This window comes from Calypte anna, chromosome 2 (assembly GCF_003957555.1).
Source record: "Calypte anna isolate BGI_N300 chromosome 2, bCalAnn1_v1.p, whole genome shotgun sequence".
Classification (NCBI taxonomy): Eukaryota; Metazoa; Chordata; class Aves; order Apodiformes; family Trochilidae; genus Calypte; species Calypte anna.
Window position 1 is genome coordinate 22522906 of NC_044245.1, and position 15100 is coordinate 22538005.

General features: G+C 37.1%; 1 protein-coding gene across 1 annotated transcript in view; it reads left to right on the top strand.

Moving 5' to 3' along the window:
* ZNF804B (zinc finger protein 804B) overlaps positions 1-15100 on the top strand; it is a 207788-nt gene that overhangs the window by 174623 nt on the left and 18065 nt on the right. The window contains exon 2 of the mRNA XM_030445901.1: positions 6519-6662. Coding sequence (XP_030301761.1) covers positions 6519-6662 — 144 coding nt within the window. The remainder of the gene's footprint in view (positions 1-6518; positions 6663-15100) is intronic.

Below are 15100 nucleotides of genomic sequence, written 5' to 3' on the forward strand. Positions count from 1 at the left end.
GGATATGGTTGGCTTTCTGGGCTGCAAGTGCACGTTATCAACCAGCACACCCAACTCCTTCCCCTCAGGGCTATTCTCAACCCATTCTCTGCCCAACCTGTATTTATGCTTGGGATTGCCCTGCCCCAGGTGCAGGAAATTGCACTTGCCCTTTTTGAACTTCATGAGGTTGGCATGGGCCCACCACTCAACCCCTTCAAGGCCCCTCTGGATGGCTTCCCTTCCCTCCAGTGTGTCAACCACACTACACACCTTGGTGTCATCAGCGAACTCGCTGACGGCTCTTCTTTGAAGAAGAGGAAGAAATGCAGTGGATAACTTTGTAATTCCTCACTGCAAATCCCACACTTTCAGAAACTATGCATGCAGTTTTCAAGGTGAACAATAGGAGAACATTCTGTATTGTCGACTTTAGCAGCTAAACAAAATTATTTACTTTTTATTCTATTGCCAGAGTTAACTTTCCCCTGTGAATTCTGTATGTAAGAGAACAGGATCTTCTCTGGGCAAAAAGGGACCATCCAAGGAAAAGTTCATTTATTGAACCATCCTGATGTTCTGCTGCAAATCCTACTATCAGAACATTTGTGTAGTTTTCAGATTTCACACTGGACACAAATACTTTGATTACTTCCTGCATTCTATTACCTGCCTGCTGAGTTTTAGAGATCTTGTAAAATCTATTTTTCTGTAGCTACAGAAGAAAAGATACAAGGGCATAGATTTATGCACAGTTATTCCAAGAGTGGTGAATGAGCACTCAAACCACTTCTGACCACCCAAGGATGTCCTGTACCAATCCAGGCAGATTTAATAGAATCATAGACTAGTTAGGTTTGGAAAAGACCTTTAAATGCCATCTAGTCCAACTCCCACATGCCCCACAATGAGCAGGAACATCTTGAACTAGATCAGTTTGCTCATCCAAGCTGGACTTCAATGCTTTCCCTCAAAAAATATTATTTACAAGAGCTCACAATAAATGATCCAATGAAAAGATGATTTACATCTAGGTTGCCTAATTTAAGCACATAATCCACTTTTAAACCTCTTGCCCCTGCTGTCTCTCTCAAAGATCTCCAAAGTAGTCTATAGTGTTCACAAGACAACCTGAAAGACTACATCTACATTTTGATTTGCTGTAGCAAGAAGGCCTAATCCCTCTGGCCCAGTGATGTAGAAAAAACTCTCAGCCACACTGCATTCCAGGGCAAACAAGTTATGTCCATATGGCTTAAGGCTTAAGACTCCTCAGGTCTGTGTGATACACTTAGGTATAATGTATTTGTTTTTATTGCAGCCTGGCTGAAATAGTGTGAAGGCTATGTTAAAACACTGCCTCAGTAGATCTTCTGTGTATTCTAGTATTCTGTGATTCTGTGATTCTGGGGCATGATGCTGTGTCCATTTTATGACATGGAAATATTGCTTACCTTGGAGAAAGCTATTAGATTGGAATGCCTGGGGGAATGCCATCTGATAGTTGTTGGAAGACTACACAGGGCATGGAGAGCCTGGTGAAGTCTTGTCCTTGCAGCATGTAGAGTGTGACCTGTGAACTGAATGCAAATGAAAGAAAAATGAAAGAAAATGAAAGCCTGAGAATGAACTATGATACCTGGACTGAGATGATGAAGGACCAGGCTCCAGGAGCCAAGCTATTTGCTGGTGTCAGTGTACCCAATAGTATTTTACAGCTGACGTCTCACCAATACTGAATCAAGTGGAACCATTACCCTCAGCATCTTACATACAATACTGCGATTAACATGTCAGAATGTTATTTGCTTTGACTTTCATTTTTGGCTTTCATTTAATTTCTTTTCTACTCTAAACTTCTGGACCATTTCCCTTATATTTGTGTTTACTCAACTATTCACACTCAAGTACCGGTGAATGTAATTTCCTTCTCCAAAGAGCAGCACTGGACAAACATGTTATTGAATTTTGTCTTGATGATTTCAGACCATACCTCAAGTTTACTATAGTAATTTTAAATCCCAGTTCTGGTCCCTAAAACGTTTGTTTTTATGCCCTGTTCTCTTAATTAGTATAATTCATAGATTTCATGCATAATTACACTTAATTTTGTCATCTAAATGACTAATGGAAATGTAAATAAAATTGTGAAATGTAGAATATAATCCTGTAGCTTGCTCATGTGCTTATATCTGCCTTACTTTTCCTTTAATCTCATCTGACAATCCTCAAGGGGGACCTCAGTAGTTACATCAGCATTTAATACTTTCACTCTTATCTAATCTGGTTCACAGAATCATATTTAGGTTATCAAACTCTAACAACTCTGGTTGCTTATGTCCCCAAAGAGGGAGCAGTCTGTCACTTACTGAGCTCTTTATTAATGTAAGTTAGCTGTCATTAATTTTGCATTTCAATTTAGAAATCAGTGACCAGGAGTGGGCTAATTCTGTTATATATTTTTCATGTTCTGTTTACAAACATTATATATTTAGTCCACTATATTTGTAGAATTCCATGGGTTTATAGATAGCTGCCACTGAATGTTTTACTGTATTAAGTGACCTATTTTTCACCTTAGTCCTTTTGAACATAGCAGATATATTTACTACTACTTACTGAGGCAGACAATGTGTTATACTTTTGTCTAGGTCAGCACACTTTAATGACCATGCAGTCTATTAAATTTCTCTTACGGACTCTGGATTTAATAAATGATTTCTAATTGACTAGGTGTCAGTGGCAACATTCTAGAAAATTCAGTTACATGGGATTTTTCATTGATTTTCCCCATATTAGAAAATGAAATGTCAGATACCATTAATTATATTTTCTCAATAAGAAGCATGATGCAAAAGTAGCTGCTAGGAGAAAGCACTTCTAGCCTAATGTGCTATTTTTAGCCTAATGTATTATTTTTAAATTAATCCAATAGATAAGCATTTATTACTGTTATGTGCCTCTGTGGGTCAAACTGATGTGAAAGCAATTACAACCCATAATATAGAATCAGTTTGAAGGCTTCTAGGAAAAAATGCATTCAAGTATCTGCTTCCATCAACATAGCTGGTTAGCTCATGGTTTCCAATAGTTCTTGCCAACAACAACTTCATCATTCCTGACATCAGCTTGCACTTGGTGTTGTCCATGGATCAAGATAACTTATGCTATAAATATACACATGCTTACCCAGGCTATATGCTTTTAGGAAGGAATGTGTGATCCGGAGCAAAGTTTATGAAACTGTGATATACATATTCATTACTACTGGTGGTCCCCAGTTCAAAATACATGGGTGCATCCTTCCTGCTTTCTTGTGTCTGCATTGGTGTAGTCAGGCTTTCAAGATTGCATATTGTTTCTACAGATGTGATGCTATAGATTTTCTTTTATGTGATTTCATTTATTATGTCAAAACTGACCGCCCGTTTCTATAATTCTAGGAGACGATATTAGCAGTCTGGATGTGACAATTCATTTGGCTATACACAATTTACGGTGGTGCTGGAAGTTCTTACGTCTTTGTAGTCAAAGAAAAATCCATGACCTTTCTAAAGTCTGTGATGTAGCATTCAATTTCCCTGCATCTGATCGATAAGCAAGCAGGAAATTATATCTTGTGCCATGGTAGACAAGCATAATTAAGCAATAAGCCAGTGGTGGTAGATGTGATTATCTTAGGATGCACCTGGGAGCTGCCTTGTTGCTATTTTAAAACATTTTTATGCTAAGGGAACTGTATTAATTTCTGCTGAGAAAGATAAAGTTGGCAGTTTGGAATGCTCACAAGCAGCAGATTCAGTTGTGCTTCACAGAGCAATGTGGTGTATTCAACCCAAACAATTAGGTTTCTCCTTCACCAGAAGCAAAAATGGGGCAGGCTGTAAAGATTTAATTGACAGTTCAGACAGTTCACAAAAAAACAACCAACCAAACAAAAAACAAACAACCAAACAAAACTATTAGGCTTGGCTGGCTGCCAGTGATTTCAAAGCTTATATTTTTACCAGTTTAGAATAAAAAAATGTGGCCCCCAACACTTGACTTCCAGGGAAGACATCTCTGCATAATTCTGTTGCATACACATTCTAATTTATGCATTTTAATTATACCAAAGGCCTGGTGAATAATTAATGCTAGCAAAACAATGGGTCTGAAGCATAAGCTGAGAAGTATCATTTTTAATGTGCTTTGCAGATTTAAATAACTAATGACAGCTATTTAACTATTTAATTGCAAGAAGATTTCCCTCTGATACAATCAAGTATTAACCACCATTATTGAGCAGCCTGTCAAGCTAAGATGTGTTCTTTCACACGACTTGTTTTCAAATGCCCAATCTCAGCAAATATCTGTACACTCATCCACCTGAGCCATATGCATGAAGACAAAAGATTTATTTGTATGTTTGCCCTGTGGGAGGGACGACAGGACATGTCATTGGCATCATCTGTAAGATGTAAAATCAAAATTGCAGACACAAAATTCCACTTTGACCTCCTGTCTTCAAGCAGGTCAGTTGGCTCATGCAGTTTTCATGGGGAGATTTAGAACTGAATATAAAGAAATACAATAGAGTATTCTTTATTCCTGAGTTCCATGATTTAGAAATTAAGGACGTAGGCCAGGTTAGCAATTTAGAGATTCGAAGTTGGAGACAGAGAGCAGCTCTGGAGAGTGTTATCTCATCCCAAACTAAGTTTTTGCAATAGATGGAATTAATCACCACTTGGCAGTGGCTACAATTTTTCAGTTTCTTACAGAGGAAACTTAGAATAATGCCTTAGACCATACACCTACCTTCTAGACTGCCTCGTTTAGGTGAGGTTATTTTCACTAACAACAGCAGACTCAAAACTACCGTGTGAGAAAGACCTCCTGTCACCAACCTGATGGCACAAAGATCAGGGCAGAGCCTGTCTCAGAGCAGAGAGCTCAGTGTGTCAAACTGACTCCCCTGCTGCTCGGTCAAGTCTCAGCCTCAAAACACAAGACTCTCATTTAAAAAGTCCTTCTGACTGAAAAGCTCAAAATGTATATTTGCATTGATCTGCTGTGTCTAAATGCTTGCTTCTGCCCTGGCATTCTCCCTGGAGCCATGCTGGGCAGTGTCATGTGCAAGGAGCAGGGTGTCCCAAATGTGCAGAACATCCTGAGTTTGGTGCGCTCTGTGTGTGCTATGCAAAAGGTGGTGAAAGCATGTAGAAAGCAGACATCACTGACTACCTAGCACAGAAAGCCTGGTGGCAGAAAGTACTAATTTCTTTAGGTGTGTAAAATGAGACAACAACAACGACTAATTACAGCAATCCTTGGCAATATATTACATATACTAAAGTACCATCAACTTGTCAATACAAAATTAAAGTAAATGGCTTATACTAACTTCTCTTGTCATGCTTTTCATGTCAGAAGTTTGCTCTTAAAACTCCCATGTAAAATGTTTAAGATGGTGTCATAATTACAGCAACATAATGAAAACCTAGTAAAAGAGATAAAGCTGGAAAAGACTGATGCCAAATTTTGAATATCAGGCCCCTTGTTTAAGTGCATGATTTGAATCTCAGCAACTTTTGCCTCCTATGTTTAAAGGTTTCTCTTATCCAATATTATATCTTGAAATCAAAGTGCTTGACTTTCCAGAGCACCCACCTGAGTCATTAGGGGCACATGGATAGAAACTAATTGGTTTTCCTTGTTTTCAGCTGTGGTTGCCTGAGCCTGTCATGAGCTCCTGTTATTTTTAAGTGGTTGTGGTCTTTTTTGGGTAGGTGGCAATTTGCATTTGGCTTGGGTGGGCAGCATGGTGTGTCCCCTCATTCAGAGATGGGGAAAGTGAAGTGGCACAGTAAAGGCTCCTGATGAGATGGCATTGTTCCAGGGAAATCTCAGCCAGCCATAGCCAGCTGCTGTATAACACAAAAGAAAATCTGCATTAGTACCAGACTAAAACTAGTTGCTGTCTTCTAAGCAACAGAATCATAGAATCATAGAATTGGCTGGGTTGGAAGGGACCTCAGAGATCATCAAGTCCAACCCTTGATCCATTCCCACTGCAGTTATTAAACCATGGCACTGAGTGCCACATCCAGTCTCTTTTTAAATATCTCCAGGGATGGGTAATCCACTACTTCCTGGGGCAGCTCATTCCAATGCTCGATCACCCTCTCGGTAAAATCACTTGAAAGGTGATCACCTGAAAGAGCAGACACATATTGGTGCAAGCTGTGACAGTGCTGTATCAGGTAACAGACTAACCCTGCCTTCATGCACCTGGTGCCTTATGTCTTCTGCACAGCTCAGATCTCCTTCCCAGTAGCTCACACTGCCCTCCTCTACAAGTATTCAAAAATTCAACCATTTCATGAAGTTCAGCTCAAGCCCAAAACCTCCCTACAGTGGACTTTGATACTAGGATAGATCCTGGAGATTTAGCAGTCCTAGTCACTGTAGTGTTTTTAATATGGATGACAAAAATAGCTGCTGAAACACAAGCCCACAATTTGTAATAGTGTCTGTCTTTGCTTCTGCTTTTGCAGGACTATGCTGAGGAGGAGAAAGCTGCAGCCAAGGCTCTGGAGGATGTGAAGGCTAACTTCTACTGTGAACTCTGTGACAAGCAGTACCACAAACACCAGGAGTTTGACAACCACATCAATTCTTATGATCATGCTCACAAGCAGGTAAACCTGACAAATTAATGTTAAGTATGTTAAGTAGTACATCTTCCTTCCTCTAAATTTACTCAAGTAGAACATATTTTAATATTTGATGTTTTCCACTTCAACACACTGTTTTTCATTAAAATATAATGTAAAATATTCATTGTTTCAGTCTACATCATGATTCATTAATCCCCTTTGACTGAATGGTCACTGTCCGTAGTTGCACATATATATATATGTGTTCAATGCCAGTACTCACTCTGAATTTGATGTATTTAAATTTGGAATTGCTTATATATTAGAGGGAGGTAGAAGGATCACGTCCTCAAATATCCAGGTCCCTCTTTTGGATGCAGAAGGCATATGACCGTGCTGTTCCAAGGTGGTCATGCTGTTTCAAGGGCTGAAAAGCATTTTATTTCTTTAAAAACAGCATGTTTCTTAAGTTGAAATATGTCTCATAATGTTTCTCAGGGTAGAATACATTTTTCCTTGAATGCAGAATATAACAGCTACTTTTGAACATGATATTTCATTTTTTAATTAAAAGGTAATAGATTTTAATTGTCTGTCAATGGTTTGTATCAACTATATCAGGTCTATACATGGTAGGTATATCCTACCCACATACAACTACTATCCTTCTACATCTGGCTTCTGCATTCTCCAATTCTGGCAAAATCCATATTTCAGCTGGCATTGTGAAAAGAAAATGCAATTAATTCACAGAAACACTTCAAGATTTTAATAAAATAGCATGCAATGTTCAGGAATAAGCATTTCTGAACCTCTGATGAGCATATCTCCTAATTGAGGATTTAAGTAGCTAAGACACGTAACAGGACTCCATAGATGTACCTTTTTCTTCTGTTTTTCAACTAGCTCTTACATGTGTTACATGGGTTAAGTTCTCATGTATTGTTTACATTGTTTATGGGGTATTAGTGTCTAATGGTTGATCACAGTTCTGGGTGCACGAGGGTTGGGAGCTACTTTGCAAATACTTGAATCATTTAGAACCCTTGGTATTTCTGACAGAGAACTAGAAATAGTAAACGTTGAAAAAAAGAAACAGCACTAAAGGCAAAGCTCCTCACTTTCACTGCAAGAAATCTTGTTGTCTTTTGCAGTATTATAGAGGATATAAACCAGCCTGGAATTTTCTGTGTGCATCTATCACAGCACTACATTACCATGTAGCCAAGTGTCTGCCCACCCAAACCATCCTGTTGAATTCAAGCTGTCCAGAGTCAGCTGTCCATGCGTATTAATGGGACTCTTTTGTTCCATCACTCCCAGACCAGAGCTAGATCCATCTAATGTATTTATGTATTAAAACAAAAGCAATTCCACATCACCATTCCATTAATCCATAAAAATGGTTATAATAACACAAAACAAATGCTTTCCTATATTTGATTCTAATCCCTATAAATCCCCATTTGCTGCACAAAGAATTTTTTCACCCTCCAGCTGTTTTTTTCACTTGTCAGAAATGCATCTGAACTCAAATGGATCCATTTGTGCCCTTCCCTCTTCACACACTTCCCCTGCAAAGAGCAGCTTATGCAAAATAAAACACCCTGCTTGATGCACCGTTTATGATTGGTTTGCTGGCCAGGGGAGCTTTGGGCAGCTTTCTGTTATAGAGGGCAATATTTAAGAAATAAAATTCTTTAATTTTTGGCTAAATTCAGTGCTTTAAAGGCTGCTGGGCATAGCACTGGGAACTAAGAGTCTGCATGGAAATACGTGTTACATACAGAATATCAGCTGACAGTACAAGCTCACCCCATTCTGCTCTTTTAAATGCAGTTCAGAAGCTCAGTTAGCACAGGATTAGGTAGCTATCCTCCTTATGCAACAGGGTAATTCAGTCTCCTCTCTCCTCTCACATTTTGACTTCTCAGCCAAGTCTGGGAACAGCATTAATTTCCCTCAAGGAACAGTGTGAATGTGGTTTTCTGTGAGTTCTGTATTCTCCCAGAGAAGAGCCTTTATTCTTCTTACTTATATCAGAGTAATCTTCAAAGAAGACAAGTTAATTTATATTTTCCTATGGGTTAGGTTAGATCAGTTTCAAAATGTTGGTTCTGAGAGGCATAGCAGTCATCAGAAAAACTTTCTTCTAAGGGTATATTTTGTGTGTTTCCCAGCAGAAATTTGAGGGTACCTTTAGTCCACACGGATTTATTCTAAGTATCATTCTTCTAAGGGAGATTAAATAAATGAGGCACTCTTCACATCTCCATAATAATACAGTGTAGTCCTCTCATTTAACCCCATTTAAGTGCTACTACTTCAAAATTTGTATCACAGTGGCAATGGTAGTTAGAGAAGCCATGAAGGCAGAAATAAGAATATGGCACTAAGTACTTTGTCATAAGTCTTTTGTTTCTATTCCAGAGGAAACAGATTTTATTCAAATAATTATGACTAACCTCCCAATATAGTGGTTTTACAAAATTATTTTTGTGAGCTATTTTCTTCTCTGTGATTTTAACCATTTTTAAAGTAGAAAGAACTGAGTATTGGACCTAGCAAATATATCACAATTATGTTCATTATGAGGACAGTCTGGCTTTGTGTACCTGGTCTTTCTGGTTGTGTTAGGCTGTTCTAAAGAAGTATACTCAGAAAGACTTTCTCTCTATGCATGCTAAATACTGTCATACTTATATATATAAAAATACTACATATATATGTGGACATGTATACACACATACTCATACAAGAAAAACTTTGACAGAATATTGAAGATCTCCTGTGACCATTTTTTCATTATCTTCTAAGACTGTAATGACCCTGGGGCTTCTAATATGATTTATGTATTTTTGAGTAATATTTATGTATTTTTGAGATCTTATTTCATTGGTTGTCTTGACAGCATTAATCTCAGTTATTGTTGACAACATCTTTCCTGGTGTACTATGCTATAATAATTTTTTCACTGCTATTACTTATTGGAAATTAATTTCTTTCAGTGTGAGCCTGTACAAAGTCTGTTTGAGTGGGAGGCTGCAACTCCCACCCAGATTTATCTGAGCTCTCTGGTTTTAAGCCTGATTCTTAACAAGGCTGTGAGTGACTTTCCTGGGAGCACATAATCTTTCATCACCATACACCCCTCTGTATACATATCTCATTGGCCCAGCACATACCAGTCTAACCCACTAATCAACAGCTTTTTTTCCTTTGTGTCTTCCCTTTGCTATGGAATCTGTGACTTTTTAAAGTCCTGGGCAGCAGTCATGAGCAGTAGCACATTTGCAGCATCTCTCATCAAGCATCAAGGTGAACGATGCTTATTATCACTTGCTCTGTGCAACAAACTGTGTTCTCTGCAACACAAGTTAACTGCATCAGAACTGACTTCCTTGGCTCCATAGAAATTATTTGAGCTCTGGAAAGGATAAGGGTTCTGATGTGAATTTTTTCAAAAGTAATTTGTATCAATATAGGCTGCTGCCTGAAAATGTAATATGTGAGGGTGTATTTTACGTTTTCAGCTGAAAATAATATAAAAGTATAGATTCTTTTTAACAGAGTTGTTAAGACCTGTGCATCTATAAAAGGAAGCAAAACCTGAGCAGAGATAGCTATTTGCATAATATTGTTATATAGAATCTTTTAGTACCTCTAGGTCATGCATAACAATCATCCATTCAGCAAATAGTTGGAGTTTCAATTTTTGTATAAATACTCCTTAGCATTCAGCAAGATTCTTAGATGTCAACAAAGGAGAAAATCACAAATATGTTCCATGTACTGCAATATAATAAAAGGGATGATGATAATAATAATAATAGAAGCAAGCAGCAAAGAAAAACAAGACTGTATTGCCATCTTGGGGTTTCTGGTGACAAAACAGGCCTTTTAATTTTGTTGTAAAAATTTAGTCATATGGTGAAATACATCACATTTGCTCATAGGGAGAAAACTCCACCACAAAATCACAATCTAAATTTTAGTGTTCTTGAAGCAGGCAGCACTGTATAAGTAGGTGAACAGAACTCTCAGTCTGCACCTGTTCAAATGCACATATCTGCATCTTAGTATTTATACCACATGGGTATGTTTTTTGCATGAAAGTCTGATTTAGTGTATACAGCTGTGGGCACTTTTCCTTAAGCCTCTATGTTGCATGTAGATTCAAACTGTGACTTGGGAAGAGATTTAGGTCCTCTTAAACATCACAATTAGCATTTATACTTAGATTTTAGATAACATTGCCTTTTCCACCTAGAAAATTCATAGCTAGGAGAACACAGAGAAAGATCCAGGAAAGAATGTAAGGCTGAGACCTTGTTTTCTCATCTTTAGGGAGGTTTTTCTGGCACTTGCACATTCCTAGCAGAAAAAATAAGTCCCATATTTTGTCTCTAAGATACACCTCTCCTGTTGCCCAAACACTTTCCCTTTGGAGGAAAGGAAACTGATTTGGATTTAACTGAGAGATTTCACCTTGAATCTGGGAAATTATGCAAACACAGCAACACCAGTAAAGCTTTTGCTGGACAAAGTATTATTTATTTGGCTGTAAGAACACATTAATCAAACAGAAAGGGCTACATCTGCAGGAAGGTCCATTACTATGTGTGCTTGTGTAGTCTCTGCTTAGGTACAAAGGTGGACCCACTGTCTCTCTTGTACTGCCATGGGAACAGAGCTCATGTCCTTCCCTGCTGCCATCACTTCTGTTTCTCCACCTGAGGACACTTGGCCATTAAGAAGGTCTGAATTTAAGGCCAGTTTTTGCAGAAAAGGTCTGTAATCTCTCTGACTTCCTCAGAAAATACTCTGAATGGCAAAAGACCTCAGAACTTCTTGCTCTCCATTAGCAAGAGGTTCTGTCTGCAGCCATCAGCATTCTGCTCCTGTAACCTCACAAAAATCGCCTTGGTTTGATACTTGTTAAGAAATAAATGCACACTTTTAATAAAAGTTTCACATTCGACACATCCTCAGTAAGAAAGCCCGAACCAGAACTGTATTAAAGATAAAAGAAAAGGAGTCAGGCAAGTAATATGATGTCAGATTCCCTCAAATATCTGGTTTAGAAGTAGACATGAAATGATAAAGGAATTTTGCATGCATGGTAGTTATTTCCCTCCTATTTCTAGGTACCAATAGATTCCTATGCTCAAAAGCAGCTATCACATCTACAAATTGTTATGTGTGTGCAATTTGGAGGGTATAAAATTATATCCAGTCCTGAAAACAACTGTGAACTTTCCAAGATGCATGTCTATAAACAGTCTCCTCCCCAAAAAAGGAAATATTTGAATGCACAAAGTGAATGATGCTCAGATGTTTTATGAGAGAGATTTAGAGAGGAGGGTTATTGCCTATTATTTTTTCTTCCATCTCCAGAAAATTTACCTATTATCTCTAGTCAGATTAGATGCTTCTGACATACAAATCAAAATACTGAACATGTGATTCAATATGGTTAACAGTTTCTCAGATTTTTTTAAAAAATATTATTTTATTTCTGTGAAATCCTTATGTAGTTTTGCTTCAGGCAAATCTATTGCCAGTTTATGTTTTAACTATCATCATTAAGCAACTATTTAGAAAGTTCATTTGTGCCTGCATATCCTTTGTCAGATGCTTCTGATTCATCCCAACACTTATTTTCTCTTGGAGAGGGATTATTAATTATTTTTTTACTCATTGTTCTATGATGCATATAACAATTCAGTTTTCCCTGTTCTTTCCTTTTAAACACATGATCATCTTCCCTTGGAAACAGGGTACTCTATATTTCTGGCATAGGTCTTGGTTTGTTTCAGGTTCAAAACAAAGTTAAAAGAGATAATTAATTTCTGTAGCCTATCCTATCATTAAAGTACCTTTTTGCCACTGTTCTCTTGCTCCTTCTGAAATCAGTGATTTTCTTATTGTTGCTTATGCCTATACCACATATTACATTCTCTAATTTCTGTTATAGCTTCACAAATTCTTAGCTTTCTATCATGAATTGATTTTGCAGTGTGTGCTGTTCATACTACCAAAACTTACTTCCACTCTGACTGTGTTCCCAAAGAGCAGGTTTTTGATAATTTCTTGCTGAATATTTTTCATTTTCTCACACTGCCTTTCCTATAACTAACTTTAAAATTTCTTCTTATTCCTGCAGAATCTGTTCCTGTGAATTAACTCCTTTTATTCATTCCTTTTGTTTCTAAAGTAGTTTTCCTTTCAAATTAGATCACTCTTGGTCCTTATTATTAGATAGAGAACTGACTGTGATTCTTATAATTAAGGGTTGCAAACATTTTATATCTTAAGTCCCAGGTTTCTGTTGCTCTCAGAGGTTGGACTGAAATTTTCTTTGGATCCAAGGCTTTATGAAATAAATATAGTAATATAGTATAAAATATATGGAGTAAAAATGTACAGTATTTGCAAAGTCAAGAATTAGAGAGTGAAAAGACATTACAGTCAATTACCTTTGGACAACCTAATCTGACACTTTTATGCACCTTCCCTTAAATAAAATTTTTAATTACAGGTTGCACATTCTTTTCCCTAAGAACAGACTCCCTGACTGAGTAATGAAGAGGGACCATATTGCAGGAACGAATCCAGGTAGTGCAGGGGATGAAGCTGAATTGATGATATGAATTAAATGACAGGAGAAAGAGAGGGAGAAGTGGTTTCAGGAATAGGTGTAATGGACAGAGGGAGACAGGGCAAAATCTGAAAGGCATGAAAGCATGATTCTGAAATCAGAAGACAATGAAATGTGTTTTCAATAAAGAGACAAAAAAGAGACACAAGAGAAAGGACCTGAAGAAATAATCCATAAATAAGGAGAAATATCAGGATAAAGCACAGGAGGAGACTATCAACGTCAGCCACTTAGAGCCACCTATGTCCACACCATTCCATTTAGAGCTAAGGAACTGAGTGAATCAACCAGACAAGCTATGTGAAAATCCCATGTCACAGCTAATTCTTCTCACAAAAATATCATAGATATTAGATTGCCACAAAATACTATATATTGGAATATATTGTAAGTAATACAAAGGACAGACCAAAAAATTGGCTGGAGTCTGAAAAAAAGGAAGGAATGAAAAGTATATTGCTGTAGCTTGTGTACATTTTCATCATTTACCACTTACAGATAATAGAAAGCCAAAATACTCTACTTTCTTGGCTTGAAGTATCAGTGCAGTGAAACACACGATCTGTCACATCACAGAACTGATATAAATAAAGGTAACATAAAGCAATAAATTATTCAATAAATTATTATTATTCAAGCAAAGAAGTAGTGTACAGTATATGTGCAAAAGCAGGACGTAACCAATAAAATAATATTTAGCATCACTCTACTAAGAATATTTATTTTGCCAGTTTGAAATGGTCTTAAAGTAAATGCTTTGTTTATAATGTCATGTAATATTTTAAAAAAAATGTTGTGTATTTGTAGCTGTGCTATGCAGAGTTGTTTCTGCTGCACACTACAAGTGCCTGTGCCAAGAAGCACCAGAGCAGCAGAAGCAGCATTCCCAAATACCACTGAACACACTCTAGTGCTTGGGCTTCACTCGAGGCAACAGATTCCAAGGAAATGTCACCAGAAACAATTCTTTCTTTTAAACTTACAAATCTCTGCAGGTCAGTGGGACTTATTAAGAATTGATGATGCAAGCACTGCTGCCTTGCCAAAGCTTTGCTATATTCTTACTACTCAGTAGTAAAGTAAACAAATTGGCAGTATTCATATTTTTTAAACCATGTGTGGTTTAGAATAATGAGATTTCTTTCATCATTAGCCCTCAAAAACTGTCTTGCAAATAATGCAGAACTTCTTTTAAATTTAATGTCTTGGTAAGCTAAAGTGTTAAATGCTAGATGCTATAGAATTATATTTACTGTTCCTTACAATGAATGCTAATTAACATGTAAATTAGCAATTTAACCCTCTTTAAATTGGAAAAAAGCCCATGGGACACTTAATTTCATAGTTGTTAATGATGGTCCAATGACTGTGAGATATTTCTTAAGTATTTCATTATGTAAGGAATTACAGAAGTGTATTATCAGATTTTGGCATTTAAGACATTGCAATAACCAGAATGTCAGTTAGAGGAAGTGCTCTTCATTAATGCATCTGTTATTGTCTTTTACATTCTTTTCTGAGGATACACTTTTTAATTACTAAAGTTTTACAACTAATTTTTCAAGCTGGAGGAATGGCTGATGCAGTATAATGGATGACTTCATCAAATAAGCAAGGAATCTGAAGGATTAGATTTGTTAAAGAAATTGATTATGCCAAACTACAAACAAATATTAAATTCTGACCTAAAATATCAGTTTGGGGGTTAATTTTGTAGAATAATTCCCCAGTCAGAACATGAAGAAACTTGCTTCTTTCATTGTATTTAGAAAAAAGTGCTGTAAATCTGGTTAAAATTCAGCATCTCTGCTTCAAATAA